A 16,812-nucleotide genomic window follows, 5' to 3' on the forward strand; every position below is an offset into this window, starting at 1 on the left:
CACAGTCCAATTGGCTTAAGCTCCTTCAGGACCCTACGCCCAATGTTCTCCTAAAGTGAGCTGGATTATAATGGGCAAGGAGGGACGATAAAATGCATGACAAGTATATACAACCATATTTTATTAATTCTAAGATGCATATTTTTTTCACATTTTAATAATTCTGAAATAAGATAGCGTAGAAGTGATGAGTCAGAATGGGGTAATTTCCCCTTGGTTATAAGCACAAATCCAGCATTAAATGTGAAATCATGACAATTTTACTATGTTCAAGCATCATTTTATGTGAAATGTGAACAGCAGAAAAAGTTAAAAAATGGTGCCTGATAATGTGGGGGAGAAGGAAAAGGAATAGTGTACTGATGGTTGAGTAGCCACTATTTGAGAGAATAACTCTGCCTGGAAATTAGGCATGACAGGACAGAATAAACCAGCCAGAGGTTTCTCTAACTTTTCCTTTTGAAAGTCTTCAAAACTACAGCAATATTGAAACAATAATGTAGTCAACCCCCTTATTCCCTTGCTTAGAGTGTCCAGTTTTTAAGATTTGGGCTGACCAGTATTTCTCACTACATGTGAGGGCAAGAGTGTGTATGAATATATACGTGTGTAGAATATATTATTTCGAACAGTTTAAATTACAGACATCATGTCAGTTTTCCCTTAAATACTTAAACTAATATTTCTTGAGAATATGGACAGTCTCCTTTTTTATTACAAAACTTTATTGTACCCAGTTTACGCTAATATACCTATACCATTGGGGCCATTTCTCAGGGTTGTGTTTGCAGAAAGCATCCTTGAAAGGGGAGGTAAAGTCTCCCTGTGGGACCAGAAACAGGCTTGCTATGAAAGGGGATCCCCCAAACTCAGGGATCTCTGAATGTGTTGCAAACCCACAGTGTGCACAGCATCCACGTGGCCCCTCCACATCACCTCTGTGGGACTTGGGAGGTATGGGGAACTGACACATCATGATGCTCATGCTTCTGGCTGTGCCAATAGTAAGAGTCCTCTGTCTCTGACCCTAGGAGTTTGTGTCATCTGGCACCAACTATGAAACATTAACAGGCTAACTTATTAACTTCCCAGTAGCATAAAACTCTAAACCATTAAGCACACTGTACTTCTTGTTACTTCTGTACCTAATAAATATATATTTAGTTTTTATCCCAGGTTCCTGACACAGGACTCTTAACAACCTTGAAATCTCCCTAGTGTTAAGAGGGTCTTTTGTATGCTAATGAGATGAGTGATGGCCAAGGACCCATAGAGAGCACCAGAATGGAGGCAAGTCACCAGAAAGATCAAGGTACGATTAGAGGGTTGGAACTTTCAGTCCTAACCTGTGACTTCCTGGGGAGAGGCACTGGAGATTGAGGTAATCACCAATGACCAATGACTTAATAAACCATGTCAACATAGTGAAACCTCCATTAAAAAAATAAAACCAAGAAAACCCCCCTGAATGTTAGGGTTCAGAGAACTTCTGGGTTCTGATGAATACACCATGGTGCTTTGGGGATGACATGCAGTACCTAACCCAGAACAGATGCTCAATAAGTGGCACTGTACAAAAAAGAGTTAAAAGAGCAGGCTTAAGACTACTGTCCTTAGAAAGGCCTGCTTAAAAGGCTGGCCCTTGGGTCCTGTCTGGGAACTTGGATTTTGTAAGGGTTACCACCATTCGCTGATAATGGCTCACTGTGCTAAAGTGTAGGTACAAATGATGTGGTTTATGCTAACCACCAGTATTCCTTCTGGGAATCCGGAGATCTGATACATTCTAGGCAGAGGCTGGCTACATGACCTGTTCCCCCCAGATTTGGGGGCAACAAGCCTCTAAAGAGCTTCCTTGGTAACAACATTTCACACATGTTGTCACAACTTGTTGCTGGAGGTGTTAAGTGGGTCTGTGTGACTCTCCTGGGAGAGGATTCTTGGAAGTTTGCCTTGGTTTCCTGAGACTTCATCTCATGCATCTTTTCCCTTTGTTGATTTTGCTGTATCCATTCACTATAATCAATCACAGGTCTGAATATCCTTTACCCTGAGATTTCTGAGTCCCCCTAGTAATAGCTGTACCTAGGTCTCGGGGACTCCTAGACACAAGATCTTATACATTTTCAAAGTGAAAAAAGCTCTTAGAAATCTATCTCAACTGCCTAGATTTTTATTATATCGTGTAACATTGTATTAAAGTATATATGATAGCACTATTTCAGTCTAAAAGCTACTATAAATTTTGGTACTGCTAAATCTTTAGTGAGAAGAAAAGGTGTTAACTGCTACGGCAGTAGTTTGGCAAAGAAAGTTTGCATGCGTCTAGTTTTGAAGGAGCTGTAAGGTATTAGTGCATTAAAATTCTTTTTTGTTATATTGTAATTAAAGGATAACAGAATATGCCACCCCAAAATACGCCCATTTGGCATAAGGATGATTTTGAGCAGACTATTTTGAGAAACTGTAGACACAGAAGCTCAGAAAACAGAGTAGAATTTAGGGAAATTTATATTAGAAAGGGAGACTGTACCTGGCAGTGCTCTATTTCCAGAGATCACTCATCTACCTGACTTATTTGCATGGCAGAGCAAACTTTACCAACAATTTTCTCTACTCACCTTCCAGTGAATTGCCTTCCTCCCATTTGAAACCCAGGCCCCTATCCCTTTGCTCTTTTCAGTCTGGTATATAAGCCTCAGTTGCCAGGCTGCCTTTTGAGTCTCATTCCTTTATGGAGCTCCTACATGACCATATGTATTTAAAGTTGTTTTGTTTTTTCTCCTGTTAATCTTTACTTATGGAAGGGGAGATGGGTGTCTCAGCCAAGAACCCAGCAGAGTAGAGGGAAAAATATTTTTCCTCCTCTACGGTATAAAAAGAAATGTATAAAGTAATGAAAATGTGTCTTCTGACCTTCCAATCTAATGTTCATAAATAACACTGTCATGTCATGGATTCCTAATCCTTGTTTAAAATTCCATATTTTACAAATGCATTTTGCCTGATTAAATATATAAGGTTTTAAGAATATTGCCCAAGGCTACACAGGTAGTACATTACAAGTATGACTAAAGAAGATGGCAGAGCAGAAGGATGCAGAGTTTGTGTCTCCCCACAACTAGGGCACCAACCAGATGCTGGGGGGGACCTCGACACCCAAGGGGATATAGGAGGAACTCCCGAGTGACCGGGTAGGACATGGGGGGTAGCAAGCAAGAAGGAGGGGTGGAGGCCAGATGGAACTGGTGCCGTTGAGGGGTGGCTGGGAGAGGGAGGGCTTCCCACACCTGGAGGGACCCTCGGGGGTTTAGACGATCGGGGGGAATGCAGCTGGCATTTCTCCTGCCCAATCAGGTTTGGGGAAGCCTGCTGGGGTACCGGGGGTGTCCTCAACCCTCTGGGGCCCCCTCTGGCTGCAGAGATCCTAGGGGCATAAAAGGGAGAGAGGGGGGAAAAACGGAGGAGGGGCAGATGGGGAGGGACCCTCTGGGATCTGAGGATGGTGGGGAGGGAAGGCATGGATGGCGTTTTCCCCACCCACTGGAGCCTGCTGGGTTCCTGGGCCTGATCATCCACATTCCAAGGCCTGAGGCACTTAAGGGCCCCTCCAGATGACCCTAAGCCCTGCCCCTCCACCCCCAGGGTCTTTTCTGGCTAGGTCCTAAGCATAGGCCACCACCTACACCCCACCTGTGCCAAAGCCCTGCCCCCCACATAAGCCCCATCCCCCATGGCCAAGTCCTTTTGCAGCTTTTTTTTTTTTCCTCATTTTTGCTCTTGTGGTTCTGTTTTACCTTCTGGTCATATTTCATCTATATTTTTATTTTTTCTAACATATTTGTTAGTTTTCTAATTTTATTTTAATTTTTACTGTTTGTTATTGTTCTGCTCCTTTTTTTTTTCTTTTTTCTTTTTTTTTTTTTTTTTTGCTGCCCCACATGGGTTGTAGGATCTTGGTTCACAGGAAGGGCATAAAGCCTGAGCTCCTGTGGTGAGCTCCGAGTCTGAACCAATGGACAAACAGATAACCTCAGATCCCAAGGAATATTAATTACAGTGAGGTCTCCTGGAGATCCTCATCTTGGCACCAAGACCCGGCTGTACCGAACAGCCTACAAACTCCATGCTGGAAGCCTCAGGCCAAACAACCAGTAAGACAAGAACACAGTCCACCCATCAAAAAAAAAAAAGAGAGACAACAAAAAAATATGTCACAGATGAAGGAGCAAGGTAAAAACCTACAAGACCAAATAAATGAAGAGGAAATACGCAAGCTACCTGAAAAAGAATTCAGAGTAATGATAGTAAAGACAATCCAAAATCTCGGAAATAGCATGGAAGCACAGATCAAGAAAATACAAAAATGTTTAAAAAAGAAGAACTAAGGAACAAACAAACAGAGATAAACAACACAATAACTGAAATGAAAAATACACTAGAAGGAATCAATAAGAGAATAACTGAGGCAGAAGAATGAATAAGTGAGCTAGAAGACAGAATGGTGGGAAAAAATGCTGAGGAGCAGAACAAGGAAAAAAGAATAAAAAGAATTGAAGGCAATCTCAGAGACCTTGGGGACAGCACTAAAGGCACCAACATTCAAATTATAGGGATCCCGAAGAAGAAGAGAAAAAAAAAGGGTCTGAGAAAATATTAGAAGAGATTATAGTCGAAAACTTCCCTAACATGGGAAATGAAATAGCCCCCCAAGTCCAGGAAGCCCAGAGAGTCCGTACAGGATAAACCCTAGGAGAAAAACACCAAGACACATATTACTCAAACTAACAAAAATTAAATTCAAAGAAAAAATATTAAAAACAGCAAGGGAAAAGCAAAAAATAACATACACGGGAATCCCCATAAGGTTATCAGCTGATTTTTCAGCAGAAACTCTGCAGGCCAGAAGGGAGTGGCAGGATATACTTAAAGTGATGAAAGAGAAAAACCTACAACCAAGATTACTTTACCCAACAAAGATCTCATTCAGATTCGTCAGAGAAATCAAAAGCTTTACAGATAAGTAAAAGCTAAGAGAATTCAGCACCACCAAACCAGCTTTACAATGAATGCTAAAGGAATTTCTCTAGGCAGGAAACACAAGAGAAGAAAAGGACCTACAAAAACAAACCTAAAATAATTTAGAAAATGGTAATAGGAACATACATATCCATAATTACCTTAAGTGTAAATGGACAAAATGTCCCAAACGAAAGACACAGACTGGCTGAATGGATTCAAAAACAAGACCCATATATATGCTGTCTACAAGAGACCCACTTCAGACCTAGGGACACATACAGAATGAAAGTGGGGGAATGGACAAAGATATTCCATGCAAATGGAAATCAAAAGAAAGCTGGAGTAGCAATTCTCATATCAGATAAAGTAGACTTTAAAATAAAGAATGTTACAAGAGACAAGGAAGGACACTACATAATGATCAAGGGATCAGTGCAAGAAAAAGATATAACAATTATAAATATTTATGCCCCTAACATAGGAGCACCTCAACACATAACACAAATGCTAACAACCATGTAAGGGGAAATCAACAGTAACACAGTAATTGTAGGGGGCACTAACACCCCACTTACACCAATGGACAGATCATCCAAACAGAAAATAAATAAGAAAATACAAGCTTTAAATGACAAAATAGACCAGATAGATTTAATTGATATTTATAGGACATTCTACCCAAAAGTAGCAGAATACATTTTCTTCTCAAGTGCACACAGAACATTCTCCAGTATAGATCACACCTTGGGTCACAAATCAAGCCTCAGAAAATGTAAGAAAACTGAAATCATATCAAGGATCTTTTCTGACCACAATGCTATGAAATTAGAAATCAATTACAGGAAAAAAAACTATAAAAACCACAAATACATGGAGGCTAAACAGTGTGCTACTAAATAACCAAGATATTACTGAAGAAATCTAAGAGGAAATTAAAAAAATACATAGAAACAAATGACAATGAAAACATGGCAACCCAAATCCTATGGGATGCAGCAAAAGCAGTTCTAAGAGTGAAGTTTACAGCAATTCAATCTCACCTCAAGAGACAAGAAAAATCTCAAATAAACAATCTAATCCTACACCTAAAGCAACTAGAGAAAGAGAATAAAGAAAACCCAAAGTCAGTAGAAGGAAAGAAATCATAAAGATCAGAGCAGAAATAAATGAAATAGAAATGAAAAACAATAAAGATCAATAAACCTAAAAGTTGGTTCTTTGAGAAGATAAACAAAATTGATAAACCCTTAGCTAGACTCATCAAGAAAAAAACAGAGAGGAAGCAAAGCAATAAAATTAGAAATGAAAAAAGAGAAATGACAACTGACACTGAAGAAATGCAAAGAATTATAAGAGTCTACTATAAGCAACTATATGCTGATAAAATGGACAACCTGTAAGAAATGGACAAATTCTTGGAAAGGTACAATTTTTCGAGAGTGAACCAGGAAGAATTAGAAAATGTAAACAGACATGTCACAAGTAATTAAATTGAAACTGTAATTAAAATTCTTCCAAAAAACAAAATTCCAGGACCAGATGCCTTCACAGGCAAATTCTATCAAACTTTTAGAGAAGAGCTAAAACCTAACCTTCTAAAACTCTTGCAAAAAATTGCAGAGGAAGGAACACTCACAAATTCGTTCTATGAGGCCATCATGACCCTGATATGAAAATGAGACAAAGATATCACAAAAAAAGAAAATTACAGACCAATATCATTGATGAACATAGATGCAAAATTCTCAACAAAATATTAGCAAACAGACTCCAACAACACATCAAAAGGATCATACACCATGATCAAGTGGTATTTGTCCCAGGAATACAAGGATTCTTCAAAATACGCAAATCAATCAATGTGATATACCATGTCAACAAATTAAAGAATAAATCCACATGATCATCTCAATAGGTGCAGAGTAAGCTTTTGACAAAATTCAACAACCATTTATGATAAAAACTCTCCAGAAAATGGGCAAAGATGGAGCCTACCTCAACATAATAAAGACTACATATGTCTAACCCACAGCAAACATTATTCTCAATGGTGAAAAATAGAAAGCATTTCCACTAAGATCAGGAACAAGATGTCCACTCTCACCACTGTCATTCAGTTTTGGAAGTCCTAGCCACAACAAGCAGAGAAGAAAAAGAAATAAAAGGAATCCAAATTGGCAAAGAAGAGGTAAAACTGTCACTGTTTGCAGATGACATGATACTATACATAGAAAATCCTAAAGATGCCACCAGAAAAATATTAGAACTAATCAATGAATTTGGTAAGGTTGCAGGATACAAAATTAATGCACAAAAATCTCCCATTTACCATTGCAACAAAAAGAATAAAATACCTAGGAATAAACCGAACTACGGAGGCAAAAGACCTGTACTCAGAAAACTATAAAACACTGATGAAAGAAATCATAGATGACATAAACAGATGGAGAAATATACCATGTTCTTGGATTGGAATAATAAATGTTGTGAAAATGAATATATAACCCAAAGCAATCTACAGATTCAATGCAATCCCTATCAAATTACCAATGGCATTCTTCACAGAATTAGAACAAAAAATCTTACAATTTGTATGGAAACACAAAAGACCCTGAATAGCCAAAGCAACCTTGAGAAAGAAAAACTGAGCTGGAGGAATCAGACTCCCCAACTTCAAACTATACTACAAAGCTACAGTAATCAAGACGGTATGGTACTGGCACAAAAAGAGACATATAGATCAATGGTACAGGGTACCACATCTGTCACACCCTAGCACATATGGTCACCTAATTTATGACAAAGGAGGCAAGAACATACAATGGAGAAAAGACAGACTCTTCAATAAGTGGTGCTACGAAAACTGGACAGCTACATGTTAAAGGATGAAATTAGAACACTACCTAACATGATACACAAAAATAAACTCAAAATGGATTAAAGATTTAAATTTAAGGGTGGACATTATAAAACTCTTAGAGGAAAACATAAGAAAAACACTCTTTGACATAAACCACAGCAAGATCTTTTTTGACTCACCTCCTAGAGTAATGAAAATAAAACCAAAAATAAACAAGTGGGACATAACTAAACTTAAAAGCTTTTGCACAGCAAAGGAAACCATAAACAAGATGAAAAGACAACCAACAGAATGGGAGAAAATATTTGCAAATGAAGCAACAGAAAACAGATTAATCTCCAAAATATACAAACAGCTCATGGAGCTCAATATCAAAAAAACAAACAACCCAATTAAAAAATGGGTGGAAGACCTAAATAGACATCTTACCAAGGAGGACACACAGAGGGCCAAGGGGCACATGAAAGGATGCTCAACACCACTAATTATTAAAGAAATAGAAGTCAAAACTACAATGAGGTATCACACCAGTCAGAATGGTCATCATCAAAATATCTACAAACAATAAATGCTGGAGAGGATGTGGAGAAAACAGAACCCTCCTCTACTGTTGGTGGGAAGGTAAACTGGTACAGCCACTATGGAGAACAGTATGGATGTTCCTCAAAAAACTAAAATTAGAACTACTATATGACCCAGCAACCCAACTACCAGGCATATACCCTGACTACCATAACTCAAAGGGACACATGTACCCCAATATGCATTGCAGCACTATTTCCAATAGCCAGGACATGGAAACAACCTAAATGTCCAACAATAGATGAATGGATAAAGAAGATGTGGCACATGTATACAATGGAATATTACTCAGCCATAAAAAGGAAAGAAATTGGGTCATTTGTAGAGATGTGGATAGACCTAGAGTCTGTCATACAGAATGAAGTAAGCCAGAAAGAAAAAAAAAAACAAATATCATACATTAATGCATATATGTGGAATCTAGAAAAAGGGTACAGATGAACCTATTTTCAGGGCAGGAACAGAGATGCAGACGTAAAGAATGGACATGTGGACACAGTGGGGGATGGGGAGGGTGAGACCAATTAAGAGATTGGGATTGATATATATACACTACCATGCATAAAATAGGTAGCTAGTGGGAACATGCTATAAAGCACAGGAAGCTCACCTCAGTGCTCTGTGATGACCTAGATGGGTGGGATGGGGGTTGGGGTGGGAGGGAGGTCCAAGAAGGAGGGGATATATGGATACATGTAGCTGATTCACTTCATTGTTACAGCAGAAACTAACACAACATTGTAGTAATTATACTCCAATTAAAAAAAGACTAAAAATAAGAAAAAAGGGAATTCCCTGGTAGTCTAGGGTTTAGGACTTTACACTCTAACTGCCTGGGGCCCAGGTTCAATCCCTGGTCAGGGAACTAAAATCCCACAAGCTGTGTAGCACAGCCAAGAAAAAAAAAAGACTGAAATTTCTGGAACCAGAAAGAAACATTCTATTGTTTCATAGAGAGTATTTCATTTAAATTAAGCAGGTGCCCTGGCGTTCCCACACATATTCCTAATGGGTTCTCCCCTCCCCCATACTTATCTCCCCAACCCCACCTTCCAGACTCAGGCCTTGGAGTGAAAAGAACAGTTTTGGGGGACACTTTTCCAGTCCAGGCTACATACACAGGCCGACTCTTCTGACTACCGTCTTCTACTCCATGTCGACCATCAATTCCATAACTCTACAGCACTCTACACTCAAATGTAATCCTCTTACTCTCCAATGTTCATTACTGTTAAAACAGTGAGATCCTGAGGATGCGGCCCTCCGGCCCCTCTGCTCGCCCTGCCACCACACATCTGTCACGCCACAAATCCCACTTGAGATTTTACATTTATTTTTTGTCAGCCATTGGTTAATGACACTAGAGTGTATGGTTCATGGTCTGAATTCTTTGCTATTTTTCCTCAAAACTGATTATCTACTCCATTCTTATAGCTGTTGAAAAGCTCGGCTAGCGTGCGCTCAATAAACATCAGGCTAAGAAATTAAACCTGTGGCGGATTCCCAGCTCTCAAGATTCGACCTGTGACTTTTCTTAAGAGACCACTAAGTCTGGCGCCAGGAGATGCCCAGAAAGCCCCCTGCTCAGCTCCCTCCGCCCTTCCTCAGGGCCCTCCCGGCTCACCTGGAGCAGGTGGCTCAGCCCTCTCAGGCCCGAGGCTCTGAGGAGTCTGGAAGCTCCAGGGCAAGGCTCACACCTCTGGCCCCTGAGAGGCCAGTCCCTGGAAACGCTCTCTGGTCCACGGTGATGGGTGGGTGCACTGGAAGTGGGCGCGGATGGGCCTGCGCATGCTCAATGTCTAAGGGAGGGGACCCGGAAGAGCCTGAGCAAGATGGTGGGGAGGGGTCGTTTCCCAGGTGACCGGGCAGTCATTGGCTTCTGCTGATCTTCTAATTCCGGAGCAACATTTTCACGTTATTAGTGCTTTGAGGTTGGTTTGAAAAGCTTCACCACCGCGTTTTCCTCCTTCCCTGCACAGTAGAGGAGTGAAGAGCACAGCTCCAAAGGCTTCAGGTGGGCTGGCGTCACAGGGTGCAGTGGGCGAGGGATAGTTTTGTTTCTGAAACCTAAGAACAATCAGTCACCTCTTTGGATCAGTTGCTTCTGGGTGGGTGAAGATTATGCCTGGCCTCCCCGAGGAAGTAACTTTTTTTTGTTTTTGTTTATTACTGTTTATTACAAGGATGTTCCCTGAACACAGGGAGAAAATAGAACATACACATTGTCTTCTAAGGGGGCTCAGTACTCATCTTCAACTAGACTTATTGTAAGTGATTTTGAAAGAGGTCCAATAGAGAAATCGGGCATAAGTTTTTCTGTAAAAATGTCACTGAATAAATATAAAGGAGATCTCTTTTTCAAATTATAAAAAGAAATTTCTCCCAACTCATAGTCCAGAAAAACGCCAATCCGACGTGGGTTTCCTGAATCCCCTGTGTTAGGTGCACTACCCCAGAGCTGAATTTGCCAGCAGCCATTGCTTGGGGATGGTGATGTAGGAGCATTTCTGGGGAAAGATTCTTTACACATACCTAAGGAGCAGTCACCTAGGCCTCTTACTTCTACCTGCCAAAAATGCCTGCCAGCATCAAATCCCTCAGAACTCAGGACTTCTAGGTGAGAAGTAAATGCCTCAAGATTATGAACACAGTTTGGTTCCATCCTTCGAAATGTTGCAGTTTTCCTGTCTTGTGAAACTTTGAGACTGTGGTGAGCAGTTTCAGCATCTAGTGTGAGATGTACCTGAAATGTGCAGATCATTTTGTGGAGGCCAAAATATTGTGGGGGGAGAGTGAAAACCTCCTTCTTTAATTTGTAGGAAAAGGCTGCCGGGCTCTTTAGGTTTCCATATGTGCTGTGGATCCTTTCAATGCCTGTCAGTAAATACAGGTCAGGTTGCAACACTTATTTATTTCACCAAGTAGATTTTTCAACGTGGATCCGTGGCCCGATATTTGGTGTTTTTTTCCAATTATTTTATCTTGAACATCCTTCTCTTCACTTAGTAACCTAACATGAGTTTCATCATGCTCTGTTCCCAAGAAATGCTTAATGCATTCAACTTCGGAGTGCAATTCCCTCCTTTGATTGTTCACCTTCCGCACCAACTCAAACGATTTTGAGGCTTGCATTTCTAATGACTTTTCAGCATCTTCAAGCTGCTTTTTCAGGGGCTCAATGTGGACTTTGTGCCTCCTCCTGTGACAGGCTGTAGCCTGCTCCATGGGTGCCAGGGGGTGATCGCGGTGGTCAGAGGAGAGACCCTGCACTGAAGACACAGCAGCTCCAGGTCCTTCTCACACAACAGGCTCAGAACCTGCCTGTGCTTCTCGCATGGGGGTTTCTCTTTCTGCCATTTCCTCTTTTCCTCTGTGCTGGGAAGCTGCTTCACAAAATCAATCATGAGACATAACTGAGTGTTCCTTCCAAAGCCCTTGTCAGGGCAGGGCTGGAGACAGACATGACAGGGGAAGATGTCGTGGAGACCCTCCCAGCACTGTTGGATGCAGGGGTGACAGGAGTTGTGCCCAGTCAGTGGTCACTGTGTCTCTCAGGTAATCCAGGCAGATGGGGCAGCTGGCCTCTGCTTGGAGCTGTGCCAGGGAAGATGCCAGGGCCGTCGTGCAGGGAGGGTTTCTGTCTGAGGAGACTCCCTTCAGAGAAACCTGGCTCTCCAGGGGTGGGGACAAGTGAGAACCATCTGACCCTTCAGCCTTCTCTCTGCTTCTTCACGGCTGCCAGTAGGTTTGCCAGGATCTGCAGGGAGCTGTGGCCACTCAGGCCTATTTCTACCCCTTCCCTTCAACCCTACAGCAGCCGCCAGGAGGACTGAGAGCCCCAGTTAGTCTCTGCTTCCTTTGGCATTTCTGTCCCTTTTACTTAATGGGCTGAAAGCGAGCTTTCTAGGTGGTCGTCTTCTTCACAGAGAGCCACTGCTCCCAGTAGTGATGAAAATCAACAGCACAGGGACACAATCGGCAAAATCCAGGTGTGGGCAACTCTATGGCACAACTCACCAGCTCCTTCAAGAAAATGATAACAAGAGGGAAAAGAATGTATATTACAGAAATAAAGAGCATGTATATAATCAACAATATTTGACCAAGCTTTTTTTTGGATTCTAATACATAAACTTCCAAACAAAATCTAATTGTAATCAGTTGGGATTGTGGGTCTCTGATGATTTTTTTTTTTTTTTTTTTTTTAACGGTACGAACGGCTTTTATTGTTTGCAACGGGAAGTGGAAGAGGAGGGGATGCGACAGCTCCGGCTCCTGGGGCGGCTCCACAGACTTGGTCGCTGTCCTCGGAAAGCTCTGATGATGTTTTTATAGGTTACTTAATGTGATTTTATTAATGAAAAGAGATCCATTTACATATAAACCCTATGATATCTAGGTTTGCTTCCCTGTGATGAGGAGCAGGGATGGCTGGGGGCATCAGTCACTGGATGTGTACGTGGGATGTTGTGGGCTGAATTGTGTGCCCCACGGTTCACAAGTTGAAGCTTAACTCCCAGTACATCAGAATGGGACCCTATATGGTGATAAAGTCTGTAATGTGCTGATTAAGGTAAAATGAGGCTGCTGGGGAGAGGCCCTTATGCAACATTGACAGGTGTCCTTAGAAGGGGAAGAGACATCAGGGATGGGCACCCACAGAGGAAAGGCCATGTGAGGTCACAGCCACGAGGAGGCCACCTGGGAGAGAGGCCTCAGGAGAAAGTGAACCTGCTGACCCTTTGATATTCAACTTCCAGTCTCCAGACCTGGGACAGAGTTTCTGTTGCTGAAGTCACCCTGATGTGTGGTGTTTTGTTGTGGCAGCCCTTGGAAACTGATACATTATGTTTGTTCTACTATTTTTCTATTAATTTACAAGCTTAACATGTTCTATGTAAAAACACTTTTCACAAGGCTGACCAATGTTCTCAGTGTGCTCCTGCCCCAGCCAGGCCACGCCAGCTTCTCTCTTCCTTCTTTGAGCCACAGCTCTCCCTCTCCCTCCATCCTGAAGTGTCCACATCCCTTCAGTCTCTATCTCCAGGGGAAATTTAGAGATTACAGCAGACTCAAAAGGCGTACCAACCTGGGAATGTAAGTTGGAGTAGCCAATATGTAAAACAGCATGGAGTTTCCTCAGAAAAACTAAAAATGGAAGTGCCATATGATCCAGCAATGTCTCTCCTAGGCACATATTGAACAAAACTATAATTCAAAGTGACACATGTATCCCTATTTTCATAACAGCGCTATTCACAATCTCCAAAACATGGAAGAAACTGAAATGTCCATCAACAGAGGAATGGATAAAGAAGATGTAGCACATGTATACAGTGGAATACTACTCATCCATTAAAAAGAACAAAATAATGCCTTTTGCAGCAACATGGATGGAACTTGAGATTATCATGCTAAGTAAGTCAGAAAGAGAAAGACAAATGCCATATAATATCACTTACATGTATAATCTAAAATATGACACAAATTAACCTACCTACCTCTGAAACAGAAACAGACTCACAGACATACAGAACAGACTTGTGGTTCTAAAGGGGGAGGGAGGGGGTGGCAGAGGGACAGAGTGGGAGTTTGGGGTTAGCAGATGCAAACTATTATATATGGAATGGATAAACAACAAGGTCCTACTGTACAGCACAAGGAACTATATTCAATATCCTGTTATAAACCATAATGGAAAAGAATATGAAAAAGAATGTATATATATGTAATGTGAATTACTCTGCTATACAGCTGAAATTAACAAAATATTGTAAATCAGCTCTACTTCAATTAAAAAAATATGACGTACCACCATTACAAGTAATTGATGTGAGTTGGCTGCAAGTTCAAACACATGAAAATAATACTATTATTTTGAGACAGGAAGACAAGAGCACAGCCATTCTAGAAAAAGACCTAGGAATGGCCTTGGGCAAAACAGGCACTGCAGGCTAAAGAACAAACTCCCTGGGGTCTGATTCCCAAAAGGAGGAAAAAAAAAAAGAAGAAGAAACAGGGCTTAAAAGATTGACCTTATCTCTATTATGCTAAAACAAATGTCACAGGTGAATACAGTATAAAAAGAAACTGTGTGTATATATGTCCTTATGATAGCCAGCAAATATTTATCTTCCATAAAGTAACCACATGGGTACATACATAAAACCTTAACTAAGGAGCCCATATATTGAGAAGAAAACGGAACAGCAGTGAGCAGGGTGCCTGACACACAGCAGGTCCATCCCACAGGAGCCCCTAGGACTTGCCCACACCTCCCACAGGTATGGACCAGGTGACAGGCAGATTCCAGGTCACACCCACACCTGGGGCTTCCTTCCCCCTACTGCATCTTCCTCTGAACCCATGGAATTTTCCACTCTGCTGGCCAGAGAGTCTGTTCCAAATGAGTCCAATGAGAACCTCCTGCCCTCTAGCACCTCCCAGACCATCCTGACTTGGCCCTTCTCCATCAGAGTGTGGTCACCCAGTGTCCCCTGGGCAGCTATGTTGTCCCTGCTCAGGCCCACCTGAGATTCTGGCCCCAAGTCCATACTCAGCTGCCCATGCTTCTCAGTCTTGGCTCTGTGCTGCGGGAGCTGGTCTGTGTCCTCAAGGTCTTGGGGGCATCCTGGCTCCACCCACTGGGGCTCTGGGCTTCTTCCTCACAGAGCAGAAGGTCTTCCTCGATCCAGGTCTTGATCCAGGTCTGACACAGGCACGACACAGCCCACCTTCTCTGTTCACTGCTGGGGTCAGAATCGGGCCCCTTGGGCCTTAAAAGCCTGTAGGGAGACTCCTTTCCTTTATCCCATTAGACAGACTGCAGCTGCAATCAGCCTGGGAGATTACAGACTGCTGATGATACCTCTCATCTTCCTCTCTGATTGAATCTTCTGTCCAGGGTGTGGCAGACACTCCACCTTAATCCCCTCTCTCTAATTCTATCAGTGATCTAGTTTCTGGCTCCTTGGAATACTTTTTTTTTTTTTCCCCAGCAGAAGGCCATAAGTTTATTTATTTTTTCTAGTTTTATTGAGATATATTTGACATATAATATCATATAACTTTAAGGTATACAACATAAGAATTTGATATACATATATATTGTGAAATGATCACCACAATAAGTTTAGTTAACATTTATCACCTCACATAGTTAGAATTTTTATTTTTACTTGTGATAAGAACTTTTAAGATCTACTCTTTTAGCAACTTTCAAATATACAATACAGGCCCACAGGCTGCCTTCCCTGGGCAGGGGCGCTGGACCCGGCTGGCTTGAGGGCACTGATCTGCAGTTCCCTTCCCACTGGCTGTCCTGCTTGGGTGCCAAGTTCCATACGGAATTTCATGGATTGGTAGTCTGGAGGCTAGGAAATCTGACACCAAGGAGCTGGAAGATTCAGTGTCTGAATCAAAGTACCAATAAAATGATGTCCCGTGAAAGCTGAAAGTCTCATGTGAATATGACGGACAGACAGTGCATCTTCATTCAGTGAGCAGTTCTGAGCACCTGCCACACCAGGTGTGTGCTGGTTGCTGGAATCCCTGGCTGTTTGGGATGAGGTTCCTGCCCACGAGAAGTTAAGAATCTGGAGGCAGGCGGAGTTAAGGTGGTGGAGTAAGATGATGTGAAGTTTGCGTCTCCCCACAAGTACAACAAAAATGCATCAGAGCAATTCTTGCAGAGCACGTAATGGGTGCCGGTAGGGGACCTAAGGCACCGAAGAGGACGGGACAAATCCCCGCATGACCAGGGTCTTTGTTCCAAGGCCAGGGGTCAGGCCTGAGCTCCTGTGGTGGGAACGCTGAGTCCAAGCTGCTGGGCTAACATAGAACTTCAGGCCCCAAGGAATATTAATTGATGTCAGATTTCCCAGAGGTCCTCTTCTCAGTGCCAAGACCTGGCTCCACCTAACTGCCTGCAAACTCCAGTGCTGGATGCCTCAGTCCAAACAACCAGCAAGACAGGAACACAGCCCCACCCATCAGAAAAAAAAAAGAGACTATAGAAAAATATGGTACAGATGAAATAGCAAGGTAAACACCTACAAGTCCAAATAAATGAAGAGGAAATAGGCAACTTACCTGAAAAAGAATTCAGAGTAATGACAGTAAAGATGATCCAAAATCTCAGAAATGGAATGGAATCATGGATTGAGAAAATAAAAGAAATGTTTAACAAAGACAAAGAACTAAAGAATAAACAGTGATGAACAACACAATAGTTGAAATGAAAAATACACTAAAAGGAATCAATAGCAGATTAACTGAGACAGCATAATGATTAAGTGAGCCGGAAGATAGAATGGTGGAAATTACTGCCAAGGAGCAGAATAAAGAAA

General features: G+C 41.8%; 2 protein-coding genes across 2 annotated transcripts in view; both read right to left on the reverse strand.

Annotated features, from left to right (window-relative positions):
- Positions 1 to 10,254, reverse strand: part of LOC307185525 (estradiol 17-beta-dehydrogenase 11-like) — a gene marked incomplete at its 5' end in the record, with an annotated part of 42,450 nt that extends 32,196 nt beyond the window's left edge. The window contains one exon of the mRNA XM_079919831.1: positions 10,160 to 10,254. Coding sequence (XP_079775957.1) covers positions 10,160 to 10,254 — 95 coding nt within the window. The remainder of the gene's footprint in view (positions 1 to 10,159) is intronic.
- A 61-nt stretch (positions 10,255 to 10,315) lies between these two features.
- LOC307185526 (tripartite motif-containing protein 60-like) lies at positions 10,316 to 15,018 on the reverse strand (the record flags this gene model as incomplete). Its single annotated transcript, XM_079919832.1, is given in 4 exon segments — positions 10,316 to 11,368; positions 11,658 to 12,001; positions 12,003 to 12,136; positions 14,791 to 15,018. Coding segments are annotated over 4 exon segments (1,371 nt in total). The 3' UTR covers positions 10,316 to 10,703.
- Positions 15,019 to 16,812: the final 1,794 nt, after the last annotated feature.

This window comes from Stenella coeruleoalba (assembly GCF_951394435.1).
Source record: "Stenella coeruleoalba genome assembly, chromosome: 4".
Classification (NCBI taxonomy): Eukaryota; Metazoa; Chordata; class Mammalia; order Artiodactyla; family Delphinidae; genus Stenella; species Stenella coeruleoalba.